At 39.4% G+C, this 16441-nt stretch overlaps 1 protein-coding gene across 1 annotated transcript in view; it reads left to right on the forward strand.

Annotated features, from left to right (window-relative positions):
* Positions 1–16441, forward strand: part of LOC149252409 (uncharacterized) — a 100480-nt gene that overhangs the window by 16532 nt on the left and 67507 nt on the right. The window contains exons 2-3 of the mRNA XM_089459689.1: positions 8224–8344; positions 8457–8544. Coding sequence (XP_089315815.1) covers positions 8231–8344; positions 8457–8544 — 202 coding nt within the window. The 5' untranslated portion in view covers positions 8224–8230. The remainder of the gene's footprint in view (positions 1–8223; positions 8345–8456; positions 8545–16441) is intronic.

Below are 16441 nucleotides of genomic sequence, written 5' to 3' on the forward strand. Positions count from 1 at the left end.
ATAAAAAAGGGTCAAGGCTAGCTTGGGGACATCTTGGGTCCATCTTGGCACATCATCAATCAAGTCAATTCCTGCACTTTCTGGGTCAACATTTCAACATTTGGAGGTACATCAAGAGGTGTGGAACCATGTGGAATTTGCTCAAGGCCCAACACTCATCTTTGGAGGGGCAACATTGGGGCCACAAGGTCACATATGCTATCAAAACAGGGCAAAGCATCCTTTGGAATGTGTTGGAAAGGAGTCAAGCCATCCCTCAAGGGATCTCTGCTGCATGTGTGATACCACCAGAACAAGCCTCTCAAGATCAAGTGAGATCAACATCATTACGGACATAAAACCATTAAAGCATTATAGTGGACCATATTTAATGCTAGGAGCACAAAAATACTTCACACAAGACTTACCTTCAAATGTCTAACTAGCTCAAGATCTGTAAACAAGTTACCTCACTTATGTTAGGGATGATTAGGTCAACAACCCTATTAGGTGTTTCTAGTCCCCAAGGGGAGTGACATGTCGTAGGTAGACCCATCAATCCATGGGTGTATGTAATAGTGTAGTCATGTAGTGGGAAAGACTTCAAGGGAAATGCCACAACCGCGAGACCAACAAATGGAGGTCCAACATCTTGAGTGTAATGATGTAAGGAAGGAGTAATCATGGAGGCATGAGCTCCCCTTTCCATGTCTTGTTTTTTCCACCTCTCTAGTGCACTTTTTACTTTAATGATTTATCATTCTTTGGTGCATAGCTTAGAAGACCAAGCTTGCTTTGTGAAATTCCAACGCCCCTTAAATATGTTGCAGTTTCTCGCTTATCAGGATTCGGACATTCAAGAGTTCCTTTATTTTTGACAAAGAATTAAATGCTTGAGGACTTGGGTGATGGTTGATGATCGGGGTAGAGCTCATGCCATGCTTTTGCCTGCATGCTAAATAAGTCCCAACCATATTTTGTATTTTACAGTTTCTTTCTATTGTGGCTTTATATGCTTTTATTGTTCTTTTAGCTGCATCAATGTTCAAGGCCAAGTTTTTGGGCCTTGACTCAAGGATGAGGATATAGGGTGCCAATCACAATTGTTGAGAAATCTATAGGGCAGTAGTTGGGATAATTTCTCTATCTATGATAACTGCTTGTGATATCTTTTTTACTTTTTCTTAGTTATTAGCTTCTTTTCTTATTATTATGTCCGTTCTTATCATCAAACAATTATCAAAACAAGAAGAACAATAGTACACAAGAACACAGGATATAGGTTGCAAACCAGGGTCAAGACCTCTCCACTTGAGAAACCCGTAAATCTCTTCTCTTCTTATAGATTCTTCAATTGAGAAATTCCAAGACCTCTAGACCAAGACCAATACTCTTCCAAGACCAAGTCTGACCTCTCCGATCGATGTGCTTCCTTTGTCCGAGTCAAACCCAGTCAAATCTCTTCCAGCAACACAACTTTGACCCCCAGCTTCAAAATTCCGGCCTCTACTGCAGGTCTGAAATTTTCGCCCCCTGCAACTGCTATTGCATCCACACATGTGAGCGAAATTAGCCTTCCAAGGCCTCCCAACAACTTTGCTTTTCTTGCTTCCTTGTCTAGGGCTAGTAGCTGACTTATTAGGCCCTTCTTACAACAACTTTGATCCTCTTCCAGCAGATAGAGAATTTTGACCTTGAAGCAGCAAACCCTAGCCTTCCTTCTTCGCATGTGTGAGAGAGAATTAGCCTAGAAACTTCTTTTCTTCGTCCTCCTTCTTTGCTAGCCTTCTTGTGCTTCTCCTTTGCTTGTATGAGTGAGAAGTGAATGTGTCCCAAGGAGGTCGAGTTCCTTCCTTTATATAGGCTTCTTAAGGTGGACGTGGCTCCTCAAAATAGGTCGACTTCTTAGCTGCTAGGCCGACTTGGTCTTGAAGGGTATTTTGACACTTTTAAATACAAAAATAATTCTTTTTACAAATTACAATGTGCCCGAAGGGGTCTTCAACTTATGACAATGACTCTTTTGACTTCTTGACCTAGGACAAACCCTAGAAGCACTCAATGGGTGCTTGACCTCTAAATTAAAAGACCTTGAGCATGAAACCCATGCTCTAAAAATAAAATAGTTATTTTTCTTTCATTTTACAAAATACAAGAATCAAAAGTACATTTCATATTTATGAAGGTTGAACCTAGTTACACATTTTGCAACAACAATGAGTAATTACAATCAACTTGTTGATGGAGATGAATAATAGTGAGGGATGGAAAGTTGTAAGTATGGATTACCATGGACACACTATATCAATGTGCCCCCCCCCCCAATTAGTGCCCCTCTTAAACCATAAGGTCCCATTGGATTAGGGTCAAAGGCTAACCTCCCAGGTGAAGTGTGGGAACAAGGATACAATCAAGAGCGGCCAATCATCCAACTTGCCCCTTGATTCATAATGAAATCACATGATTGCTAAAATAGTTAGAGTACTTGTTGGTAGATGACTCACCTTCCTTCAAGAAGAATGCTAGACAAGCAAGAGCATTGATCAAAGGAATAGGTGGAGAGCTTTGACGTAAAGCTAATTGAAGACAATTATTGTGTTATTGGTTGTCAAATGAGGAGAATTTTTTTCTCCTAGGGTAAACTCACTTTGGTGGGTAACATGACCCACTACCCAGATTTGCCTTGAATCTAAAGTAATGATTTTCAAATACATGTAAAAATCGACCTAGTCCACAAATATTCTCGGTCCCTTGACAAGTACCATCAAAATACCCCCAAGTAGTTTTCTTTTTAGTAAAAATCTCACCTACTTGAATAGGCAATCTGACCTTAGTGTCTACCTTCAACATCTGGATTATAGACACAAACCGAAATGAGACCTGGAAAGTTGGAACCTGTCAACCTTAAATAATTGGTCATTATGGGCTAACCGTATGTCCCCAAAGGACAAGAAATGGAATAACCCTTTAACTTTTTGAAGTCCAATCTAAGAAACCACCTATGTAAACATGATTCGATATTAATACCAACCTGCGGATCTTATAGTTTTAACCAACGTGAGATGTCCTTCCAAACTTGTTAAGTGTAAGGACATGAAATTGCAAGATGGGTAATAGTTTCTTCATTATCCATGCACAAAACACAGAATATAAGGCCCTGAGTTTGTCTCTTCTACAACAATTCCCAAGTCATAATTCTATTGTTCAATGCATGACATGTGCAATATTGTTTTCTTTGGAGACCTAACTTGCCAAATTTTAGAATACCACCATTTTTTTACTTCTTGAACTTCAAACCTCAAGGCAATATATCCCAAGTTTGGTGTATGAAGGCCTCCTGTTTTGTTCATGGGCCAACTTAATTTATTATCTTATCTATCTTCAATTCAAAGGTATTAATCTCTCTAGTAAATAAAAGTTAGTCCACAAGTATGAATTTATTGTCTCTCAAGGGTGAAGCTCTTGAAATGTATTGCAGAGATAACTTGATGCCCTATTTAGCTTTTTGTGATATTGAAAGTGGACAATTAACCTAAGACTAAGGTTATGACCTTCAATGCATCAAAGTGCACTCTCTCCACCTACCACTCTACTTACAAGGAGAAGAGATCAAGATCAACATGCCAAACACATATTTGCGGGTTAAATGCTTAGAGCCTTAGTTTAGCTCGAGATAGGCTTCCCTACCTCGAATTATAAAGGGATGTGGCTTCCTTGATATTCTTGAGAGTGTGTTTCTTGAGTCACTTAGAGGATATCAAGTCTAAGAATGCAAATCTTGGACACTATCATTAGATCCATGGTCCTCTATGGTTATGAGGTCTAGGGACCTAGTCTGCTTTAGGCTAACTAGTCTTGGATGGAGAGAATATAGACACTTATGCTACAATGTATCAATCATTAGAAGTGGGTGGTCCCTTAGTGTGAAAATTCTATTGTAGTTAATTTGGTAATTATTCACTTGTCTTTTAACATATTATTTGTCCTAGTAAATTAATTTACTACAAATACTAAATAAAAACACAACTGCAAATTTCACCAATTAATAAACCGTAGGAACTAAGAAAATATCACACTTAAGATGATACCAATATTTTTTGACAAATTGTCCCTGGAAAAACCCCAAGATGGGGAAAACCAATTCTGCAGATGAGGGTTTATATTATTAATTCTTCAACAAATTGAGAATGTACATAAACTGCTTTCTTGCCACTAGAAAAGCTTCGACAAATTTTCTCTTCACTATAGCTGACCAAATCGAACCTTTGCAAATCAAATCGGCCTCTACTGAGCAACTCGCACTACCTCTGTGAACTTGCATTGCCCATTGGCCTTTCTGGCAATTTTCTCTACCTCTGGAAAATCGATCCTGCAAGTTTATTAGCCTCCAACAATTTGCTCAACCTATTTACACCGCCTCTAGTAAATCGCTCTGGCAACGGAAACCGATCCTTCGACAAATCACACTGGCAAATTGGCAATTTGCAATGGTAAATTCGACCTCCCTTTTGCAGAATAATTCAACCTCCTCCTGTCTCTCGGACAATTGGAATCATTGAGAAGAATTTTCTTTGGCAAATCTTTCCTCAATTTCTCTTGCTAAAACCCTATTGTTGGTGTCTCCCAAGCTATGCGCATCCCTTGCTCACTCGAATTGTGTCTCCAAGAGCCCCATCAATTTCCTGTTATAATCTCTCGTTAACGAATCAACGACCACGATCTAATCACAATCAATGGCTAAGATCATCTTGACCCTATCAATTCACTTTTCTAGAAGTCACTAGAGAGAAATCGACTTGTCTCAATTAATACTGATTAATTAACTCATTTCCCTAAGTTAGACTTAGGAAAATAATTAAAACTGGTTAATAAATCTAATTAAGACATTTTCTCTTTATAAAATAAACTGGGCTTGTGTAATGTCCCGAAATAGGAAAAATAGTGATATGCAAAGCAAAAACGATTCTCAACCCAATTTTTTTTAACAAACAACACATGCTCATAAAAACTCTAGAAGTAGAACCAACTAAGCCATTTTATTAATCAATGGAGCAGTAAAATAGTATGGATGAATGCACCTGGGCTTGCCTCAATGGCAAGCATGATAGAATCCAGGTGATGAGACAATGATATCAAGTACTGGAAAATGTCTGCTCCTCTAATGCTCTGTGCTGCCCTGAACAGTGAAAACTACACTGCTAACTGGAAAGGAATTGCAAGAAACTCCACTTCCGTTGCTCGAAAAATGCTACAAATTCAACCCCAAGCTCCTTGACCAAAACCCACAAAAACCCAGAAATGGTTTGGCCCGATTTTGACCTCCCAAAATCGACCTCCAAAGGCACTATGCAATCCCCAACAGTTCTACACTGTCTGCTGCAAAGATACGGGTGGAAACCCCACTTCTGGTGCTCAAAAAATTTTGAAACCTTATATTCGGGGTCCTTGTTAGAAACCCAGAAAAACCCAGCAATGGTTTGGCCGGATTTTGACCTTCCAAATTCGGCCTCCAATAGGCCCTACGCCCTCCAAACTGCTCAAGGAATACGACTTGCAAGGAACACCAACGAAATCCTCCTCCAAGCTCCAAAAATGCAGCAATCACCTCTCCAAATATTTCCCTTAACCTCCATAGTGAAGTTCAGCCTCAAATATTGATACTCTACCCTCCACGTGAGCACTCAGTGCTGCCTCTGCGCTAGCCCAGGAAGTGCGAAAGTCACCTTGCAAGGTAGCACACTCCTCCACCTCCAAAATTCTCCCAAATGCCAACAATCCTCCAATGCCTCCTCTCCGGAAAATCTCTCACCCAAAATCCATTGCAAAACACCACAAGCAAAATCAAACTACTCTTCACTGCACCCTCCAGTAATACGCACCACCTAGAGATGAATGCAATAGCTGGAAATCACAATGAGACCCCCCCTGAAGAAATGAAGAAAAACCTTCCTAAGGTGGCACTCGAAGTCCCCCAAAGAAAGGGTGAGCTCTTCGCCTGAAGAACTCACGCTAAACAGCCAGTAACTTGGCTAAGCAGCTTGAGCAACCAAAGAGAAATCGATATACTCCAATAAGATGAATGAAATGAGGAGAGCTACCTTCCTTATATAGATTTCATGGAGCACTTTTCCCTACAATTTTACCTCCATCGTGGGCCTTCACTTAACCACCTACATGCAAAACTTAACCACCTTCATGCAAACCGAACTAGGAAGTGCGTCTTTCCCTAGTGTGGGTGGCCCCCATGTGTAATTTAACCACAACAAAATAACTTCTCCTAAGTCTAATCTCCTAATAAAAATTGAATGGGCCCCATCACCTCCAAAATCGGCCCCAAAATATAGAAATTAATCATGTTCCAAAATAATTTAGGAAGGCACATTACAGCTTGCATATAATTAATCCACTTGTGATCTTAGCCTCATTGACACCTCTTGAGAATAAAACACCTATCCGAGCTACACAAACTAACACTTAGTGCATCATCTAAAGGGACTTAAACACTTAGTGCATCATCCAAAGGGACTTCAGGGCACACCCTTTGTGCCTCGTGGCCATGTTCATCCTTATCTCTTTCCTTCACAATGTCCAAAATATTGGTGCTTTGCTTTGGGTAAGGATCAATACCCTTACCTCGCTCTATGCTCTTCCAAGATCCTTACCACTAGAGTCCCCCCCATGAGTGGGTTAGTTGTTGATTTTTTAAAGCATCCAATTTGCTTCAGTAAGTGGCCATCTATCTTGATTGCCTCCCCCCTTCTAGGTAACTCTTTAAATGCTCTAGGCCATCTCCTATTGTCTAAACAAGTATTGAATAGTGTTCTCAAAGGAGACATCTATAAGTAGTATATTAAGGGCACTTGAGTTTCACCTCTTGAGGGTATTGGCCTTAAGATGTCTTTCTATTTTGAGCACATTTTGCAGTAGAGAGACAACCTTATTGTCAAACTTGAGTACATAGAAACAACACCATATGCATGCCCTCACGATCCCCCTAGGTTTGGTTTTGGGTTGGCTCTCAATGGCTTTGGGTTGAGATTGATCACCATCTCCCTTGTTTGGATAGGATTTGCCAACTTTGCTGCCTACATGAGACCTAGTCAAAGGAACACATCATTTCAGATGTCTTACTTGTTATGAGATTAGGGGGAGGTTTTACTTGCTTTACTAAGATTCTAGTAGTTACTTTTGTACATTTTTTCATTATCCATATCATAGATGTTCTTTCGTTATCCATATCACCTCTTTCTTCCCTATTGTCTTGTCAACTCAAGGCAATGAGGGACATGAAAAGGTCCAAGCCTCTTTTAGATATTAGATTTGTGAAGCCCAAATGTCTTCCCACCTCCCTGATGGGTTGACTTACTTCTACTATACTTCTTAGGATCTCTCACTCCCAACCTTAGGATATAGTTCACTGGATCAACAAACAAAGCAGCTCTAGGAGGGCCCAAAGCCATAACTAGACTCGCTCCACACATAGTGATCCTCTCTTGGTTTCGTCAAGCAACAAGTCAGCCATGTGAATGTTCTTTCGATTGGCATTGATTGTTAGGAGTGACAGACCTTCTTGATCTAAGGCTACATCTAGGATCCCTCCCAAGATAGCACAATGGAGCCCCCTCAGTGCTAGGTACTCTCCAGACGGTGTTTTCAGATAGTGCTTCAGTACCTTCATGGTGATTGATGAGGAGCGTTCTTCTCTACCCCCATTTTTGGCCTTGGTTTCTTGTCCACTTTCAACATACCTTGACACGTTTTGGATGTGACTTCCCTTATGTATTCATTCAGCATATCTTTCTTTTAGCTAGGTTCTTAGATCTTTTCATGTTGCTGATAGCATAGCTATAGGAGTTGTGTAGGCACTCCCACTATATATTTGTATTGGATGTACTCTTTCAGTCTTATTGATCTAGTTTTGTGGTCCTTTGTTCTATCTTTTCTCCAAACTTGTTAACAATCTGAGTTTACTTATTGTAATTTACGAGTTTGTACTTTTAAAGGACTCAAGGGAAATATATGTAGGATGCATCTTAAACTTGACCCAAAGTAACCATGAAACAGAATTGCAGGCATGATTTATGTGTATTTTATCTACTTAACCTTTCATTCATTATCATCAAGTGTCGTTTATCTAGTTTTTGCAGTGAACCCATTGAAATCTGCTGCATGTCTGGTTGCATTTTTTCATTTCCTTCATTTCATAATTTGGACTCTGAAGTGTCATTAATCTATTGATTGCAGAATAGCCATGGAATTCTGCCCCACATGTGGAAACTTGCTACAAATTGAGCATCCGTATATGAGTCAGAGCTTGCGTTTTTTCTGTCCAACTTGCCCGTATATATTTCCAATTGAACGCAAGGTATGAATCATTAAATCAGTCTAGCTTTCTCATCTTGGACATCCGTTGTTATGTAATGTACATTAGGACATTGAAACAAATTTTCTTTTGTGAATGTGACTTGAGCTTTTAGATTAGCAAGAAACTTCAGCTGAAACAAAAGGAGGTAGATGATGTATTTGGTGGAGAGGAGGCATGGAAAAATGTTGACCGTACAGAAGGTATGTGAGTTATAAGCTTGGCATGCTTTCTCATGTGATATGTGCTTGCTGTATCTGGATAATTGAAGACAATGTATAAGGATCGACGTTGCCTTGAAAATATTTTGGTAATGCAATGGACATATTTATGAAAATACCATAATTTCACAGTGCCCATGGTTTCTCAATTAAGTCACGAGTGAAGTAAATGCTGGAAACCAGAAGTGAGAAGGGAAGGCACCACTACCTTGGTCCTTGACACAGAAAAGGCTAACTTACAGTCTAGGCACCCCAGACAAGTCAAACTTGGTAAAAAAGAATGAGAATAAAGAGCCAACAAGATTAGAGGAAAGAGAGAAAATGCCACTTCAAATAAATGTTATGCGCTGAAAGATAGAAGATAGCACCCTCTGCTAACAGAATCGTCAACCAATCAAGACTCTGAATTTACAAAAAAACAACCACCAGAGTTGAGCGTATCATCCACCATTTAAATCACCTTTGAGAATTGCATTACTTCACTATGGCTGGTTCAAAATATAAAGCATCGTTATGCGTACATGACGAGTAGGAAGGATTTTGATACATAACCTATAGCCATTCTTGGTCCATGAAGAAAGTACTTGCAGTCTTTTGCCTTTAGTGATACAATCAATGGAGCATGATATTGTTACTGCTCAGTATTTAATAATGAAACTATTGAAGGATAAAGCATGGCAGATATGAGCCCTCAAAATGGTGAACACTTCATCAGAGGTGGCTGAGTATTCTGACTCCACATATCTCCACTCTTCCCTGATATCTATATCTGCATGTGTGTAGCACTTCAATGTGCTGCACCTGTGATATGTGCCAAAGAGACTAATCAGCAATCTTTCACCAACTTGCTATCTATGCATGAGTTGAGAAAGTATGTTCAGCCAGTGGGACTGTCTTCTTCTAATAGTCATGGTAGTCACTTTGTAGTCAGGAAACATGGATGACATTTCTTTTGCATGATTCCATTGCCAGAAGTTTGCCCAAACAAATTTTTGCACAATAAAGCAGAAATGCCACATGCAACCTTCATTAAACAAAGAGACTTGGCATACACCTAAGTCACTGTGTTCTTGTTCGGCAACCTTGAAGTTCACATAAAGTTTGACACTTAAAATTTTGGTGATAAAATTCGGCTTTAAGTTTGACACACTAGAAATGAAGAATTCATTTTCAGCAGACCAGCTAGAGCCTAGTAGTAAAACCAAGAACGCCATATGTGAGTAAATAGTGCATTGAATAAAAATAGTGCACTGGGCTCACACCACTACTTTGTTATACCCAAAGGTGTAAACTATCTCCCTGCCTTTTTATTATTTGTGAGCCGTTGCCATTCTTTGAATTGTTGAAGACTGTACACATCCACAGCTTCACCGATTGGTCCAATATATTTTTATATACAGCTAGCGGTTTCGTATATTTCCCACCTAAATTGGTTTTTCCTGTGCTTGTTTATTTGTTGGGCTTGGCCGCTTGCTAGTAATGTTGGTTGTTGCGATTTTTGTATAATTATTGTTTTGGCGTGATCTTTGTAAAAAACAAAACATGATTGCATAACAGTGGTTAGGAAAAGAGAGCCAAATCGATCAATCTAATTAATAAATAGTGTATGATGTTTACTTTTTCTGTACAGATGGCCAATGCTGTAGGCTGTTTGCGTTTGTGTTTTCCATGAATACAGTTGCAAATCAACTTGCCTAAGCACATTTGCCGTCATTGTATGGCTGTGGTCGAGAGTGGAAGCTGCGAGTGCGCGGACTGCAGTGTAGATTTAGGGTTTTGAGTTTTATTTATTTTTTAATTACCAACCGCAGAGATTTACCCGAACATGAAGCCGAACTTAACCGATTTTAATGCTATTTTTTTTATTTTGTTAGTATTCAAATTCATGTTTGAGTTTGGCTGGGGGTTCGTGTTCACATTCGCCTTGATGTTCAACGAACAAAAACAAATAAGTTCGGCATGCGTTAAAGTTTGGCGAACTTCAAATTTCTAGCATTTTGTTCGCCGAACAAGGTGATCTAGGCATACACTGAGAAATTGTTCATGGAGACCATAACAGCAGCTGACTTGCTTTAAAACCATTACAAAGGATAAATTACCTTTTCTCAAGATGTCATGGAAAGACCAATGTTTGCTAGGAATAACCCAACTGACAAGTTTCTGTGCTTTCTTTGACAATCTACTCGTCAGCATGAGCTTTACTTTTTAGATTGTGATGTTTTGATCTCTGAGAATAGATCTCTGATAATAGTTTATCCATTTCATAGAGGTAGACACTGGTGCCTTTGATGTAATAGCTTGGGACAGACCAGGACAAAGAGGATTACAATAATGGGAATGTCCATGGAGTAGTTGATGAATGATATACCATATGTAGATCCAATGTTAAATTGTATGTGGTAGAAGGTCAAACATACTGTGGTAACCAACTCTGCACTAAATCATGCCATAGGTAGGGCTTAGAAAAAAGGAACAACATACCTGAAAAAATATAATGTTGCTGTGAACATGACAAAACTGTATGCAACTCAGAGTAATAGAAAGGAATCATGCAACACCTACACGCCTGTTGGAAGCAATAAAATAACACTGCTTTCCTATGCTAGCAGACATGAAAGTGAGCAAAATCTCCTTCTATTTCAAAATAGAAATATTTACAATGTGAATTAGAGCTCCGCATCATGAGGTGCTTCTTCTATGCTTTTCCTCATGCACTAGTTTCACTTGCAGACCCCTAATTTCTTGCTTCCAAAGGGTAAAAGATGCCTGCAATTTGCTTGTCGCTTCTCTAAATATCTGATTCTCTGTTACATGGCAATTTTATTTTCGGTTAAAGTAAACGTTGTTCCTTGTTAGGATGTTAGACAGAAGGGGATGATTTAAGACCAACGAGGTCTAGTTAATTAGTCATGTGTGTGTCTAGTGTGTTTCTTTTTTTGTGTGCTTTGTTAATGTGATTTTGTCCTTGAGCTATCTAATGGTCATCATTCTATCTGGCACATAGGCCATCTGACAGTCCTATTTCTTGATATTCATAATATTGGAACCTTCTTGAGTAGCAATACAATTTTTTGTTGCTCTATGGATGTTTTCCTCTTTTAGTTTTTTACGACATAAATCTTGGTGTCTTGATCTTTGATCTATGTGAATGACTTCTTTGTGATGTTCATTTTATGATTGTTCACTTGTGAATTTCCCAAAATGGCATTGGAGTGCTTGGGAATTTAACTCCTGTTTTGTTTGAAGATCGAGATAGCTTGCAACAAATATGAATACCTTTTGAGTGCATTCCAGAGACCTATTTGTTTTTAATATGAGCAGACTTGGTGGTTATGTTAAGTAGTCGAGCAGGTTCAGATTCTTTCTTTTGGTTTTGAAATCAGCTTTTGTTATCAACTCATGAAGATTCAATGTTGTTTCACTTCAACAAAATTTGTGCGTCATGGAGGAATTTTGACCTTTGTTGCATTCAAAGTAGTCCTTTTAGCTAGACTTGCCTTTCACTTCATTGAAATAGGCCTTCATTTTCTTTAGTTATATAAATTTTCTTCTAGTTTGCCATTGCCATCCATTGTCAAAGGGGTGTTGACTTTGGTTTATGAAGATTTTATTAATTTATGACAATTGTCTTGCTTTTTCTGGCAACACCTTTTGTATTTTTAGCGACACTACCTTGGTTTGCATGGTTTTCTAGTGTTTTTTAGGTGGGACAAGTGTTCATAGTTTTGATTTGTGGGGGACCAAGTTTTGTGCCTTGGCCAGGGAGCCAGCTTGTGTTACGCTTTCCTTTGTTGAAGTTTGTAGCTCAGGCAAGTACTTCTGCACAGGCCTAATTGTCTAGGCATATGAAAGTTGCCCACAGTCTCCTTAGATACTTGCTCTAGTGTGAGCATGTTGTTTTTGTAACTTAGCCTAAGCTAGACTAGGAAAAACATGAGTATTATGTTGGCTTATTGAGCTAAAGTAAACTTTATTGAATATGTTTTAATCTCAGCCCTTGATCTCAAATGAGGTGTGATCTAATCTCGGCTATCAATCACTTTGGCAATTAGGGTTCGAGATTTTGCTCAATGTAAAGTTATAAAAGCAAGGCCCAGGAGAGGGAGAAGACACACCATACAACAACATATGATTGGGAGAGGCATCTCAGTGAGGTGGTGGGTTCGAGAAAGGGGCAACAAGGAGATCTAGATCAACCAAGGAGGGTTTTATCAGTTGAATCAGATCCGGTGTTGTATGTAATTCCTCAGTTGGGCCATTTTCCCAGGAAGGGAGCCTAAGTAATGAATTTAATGAAGAACTATGATTGGGCAGAATCTGTGTGTCATTTTTGCAATTGAGATTGGTAAATTTGCTTTTTGTTGAATTTTTTCGGTTAATACCCTAGTTGGTGCTTTTATTTAGTAGACATAAATATGCTTGGAACTAATTGTTGGTTTGCTAGGGTAAGAAAATTATGACTACTGTCTTTCTTTTTTCAGAAACACCTCTTGTTTTTTTAGCAGCACTACCTTGGTTTGCATAGTTTTCTGGTGTTTTTTAGGTGGGACAAGTGTTCATGGTTTTGATTTGTAGGAGACCAAGTTTTGTGCCTTGGCCTAGGAGCCATCTGTGCTACACTTTCCTTTTTATGTGGCTGGAGCCATGTTTGATCTTCCAGCCATCGAGACTGTGTGGTTGAGATCTTAGTGGTTGTGATTGCTTGTAGGAGGCTATGCTCCCTTTTGTTCTTTGTGTTGTGGCTCACCCTAGCCTCACCCTCCTTTCTTGATGTTACAAATCATGGCTCAAGCCATTTTTTCCTTAGCCTCCACATTGGGCACCATTTTAGATGACTTTCTTGTGCATTTGGATGTGAGATTCTCTTGTTGTGTGAGCTGGTTGCCCTCCTTTTATGGTTGGTGTCTCATTTTTCTAGCTTGCAACTCCTATTTTTGTGTGACATCTCCTTTTTCTAATGGATGGCTCCTCCTTGGCCTTGATGTTTCTTTTTTTTTTTGCAAGCTTCTGGCTTTGCCACTATCACCACATTAGCATGATCCATGGTGTGACACACCAACTAATCAACAATAGCTATGTCTTCCACCTTTGTACTTTTAGCCTTGGAGACTATGTCATTGCCCCCGTCAAGGTAATGGTCCCCTTCCACATGTGGGCACCCCTTTCTTTGGGAGCTCTCCTTGTGATGATGCTTCCTGCCTTTTTCACTTTGGAGATCATACCAAAACATGCAAACCCCTCATGTTGACCACCATGTGGCAATGCCTTCTAGCATATGGGAAATGCATCAAACATCTTGCTACATGGACCCCTTTCCATGTCCCCACCTTGGATGACCTTACCTCAGTCCACTGACATGCAAATACCATATAGACACAATAGATTCACGTCACATCATTAGAGAGTGACACATCAACATCCTTGCAGTGTCACTTGCCATGTTGCATCGTAGTCTTCGAGCATGTCGACATTCTTGCCACATCAACCTCAACCATATATTGTCATGCTAGGTTGCCATGTCACCCTTTCGCATGTGTAATATTACCAACGTGCCACATTTGCTTGCCTTTTAGACACCTATGCCATGTCACCTCCCATCACAACAATGCCCTGTAGCTTACCTAATTAGTGTGCTATGTTAACATTTAGAGGATAACCCTTTGTTGGCATTTCAATTTCTAAAGGTGGTTTTCAAATGGGCATAACTCCCTCATTTTGAGTTTGTTTTTTAGTGCAATGTTTTGCAATGTTCACTTTTTTGTGTTCTATGTACTTGACTATTTGGTTTTCAAAGATTTCGTTGGTTGGTGTTGGTTGTTTCTTTTTTTTTTTTGAAATCCCCCCTCTACTCCTTGTTGACTTAAAATCTAGTCGGTGTTGTGAGAGGCCTCACAAGAAAAAAGCTAGACTAACACAACAATGAGGTGGATGCCACTATCACCTGAGCACTCAGTTAGACCAAAGATCACACTGAGAGGGAGGGGGTGCATCAATATAGTAGCTAATTCATCGTTTCAAAACATTTAATCAATAATTGACTATGTAGCAGTGCGTTAGAAAATAATGTGCATCATAACAATAAATGAAATTGTGCATCAAGAAACCATTATCATATCAACACATGAGAACACCAAATTTTACATGGAAACCCTTGCGGGAGAAAACCATAAATTCTTTTTGTCTTCTTCAATTTGATTACATAGATTTGCAAGCACCGACCTACTGGAGGCACCAACCCCCAAAATGTGCAAGCGCCCATTTGCAATAAGCTACAACCTGATTGAGGCAATAACCTCGAAAATGTGCAAGCTTCGACTTGTTGTAGGCTTCAACCTGATTGAGGCACCAATCGCAGTGGAAACACCCACCTCCTTCTTGAACCTGGTGTGGACCACTTTTCACAATATTTCAAACTGGATCCACATGTACCACAAACAATACAGGGCTTCAAAAATTGATCATGCTGCTGTTGTCACAATGTTGTCATAATCTGTTCATAACCCATTTAACATAACAACTTGTTCATCAATTTGCCATCAACCTGTTCATCAGTTTGGTACCATGGCACCTTTTCTAGATCCTGATTTGGTCAGGAATGTACAATTTGCTCATAAACCCTAAAACTTGCTTATAAACCATTGGAACATCAAAACATGTAAAATATAGCCTCCATGCATCCCAAAATATATCTTCATGGCTTTTCATACCTCTTAGGAACATCACAATAAAATTATGATCATTTTCCCCTTTTTTAGAATTCAATCGGGCTTCAAAATAATTCCAAAAAACCATACAAAACCATATAAATACCTCTTAGGAACATCACAATAAAATTATGATCATTTTCCCCTTTTTTAGAATTCAATCGGGCTTCAAAATAATTCCAAAAAACCATACAAAACCATATAAATATTAAATGTTCGACAGACTGACAATTTCTGTGTGCATTATACAAAATGGCCATTTAAGGGTCCGATAGAATGTCATTTTAAGGGTTCGACAGAATGTACAAATCAACTGGCCAATAACCATGTAAAACAAAAAAATTGGTGTATATATCAGACCTTGATTCGTTGACCTACCACACACAAACCACACGACATGCCCACTCTACTACTCATGTTACTCATTTAGATCAACACATCAACTGTTCCATATTTGCATGTGGGATGGATCAACTAAGAAAAGGGGTTACTGGAACCAACCTGCCAACAGTATGTATCGAAATCGCAGACTTGCCGAGAATGCCACAAACGAGGAGTCATGAAGCATTGCGTAACATGTTTGACAACTGAAACCTTTCTCAGGGGTTGAAACCGAGATCTTTCACCAACAAGAAGAATAGACTAACCATGCCAATCATAGAACCAAATGTTTTATGTCATGAGTGTTGGGTGTGTTTCAATTGGAATCCACAGTCGTGTATATATATTAGTTCACATGGACCTGAAACACTTGTGAGCTGCCCTGGGGCCAACATTCATGCCGACAAGCTTGGAGATTTAAACCATTTGACTATCCTTCATATGACCTTGTCCATTTTCTCATACTCTATGGCCCTTTGGGTCTGTTACCCACCACCTCTGGGTAGTGTATATGGGAGAAATTTTTTCTCCCATATGGTCCTCAGCCGACATCCAGCAACCTCTTGCAACCCCCAGATAGCTTGATGTGGCATTTTCTCCGCCACTTGAGCTAGCCATGTGGTCCCTCTTCCATCTGTTATGAATGTATGTTTGAAGGTGGGCCTCCTGACCCCAAGGTTTTGTCTTTTCATTGGTATAGTTGAGTAGTTTTCCTTGTCATGGGCACTTTTGGGCATGAATTGGTGGGGGGATTCGATAGAAAAAGTGGGTTAGGTTTGTATTCTTGTCTCCAT

The sequence above is a fragment of the Pinus tabuliformis genome, chromosome 7, assembly GCF_031772625.1.
Source record: "Pinus tabuliformis cultivar Carrire ecotype Pingquan chromosome 7, CPIR1, whole genome shotgun sequence".
Lineage (NCBI taxonomy): Eukaryota > Viridiplantae > Streptophyta > Pinopsida > Pinales > Pinaceae > Pinus > Pinus tabuliformis.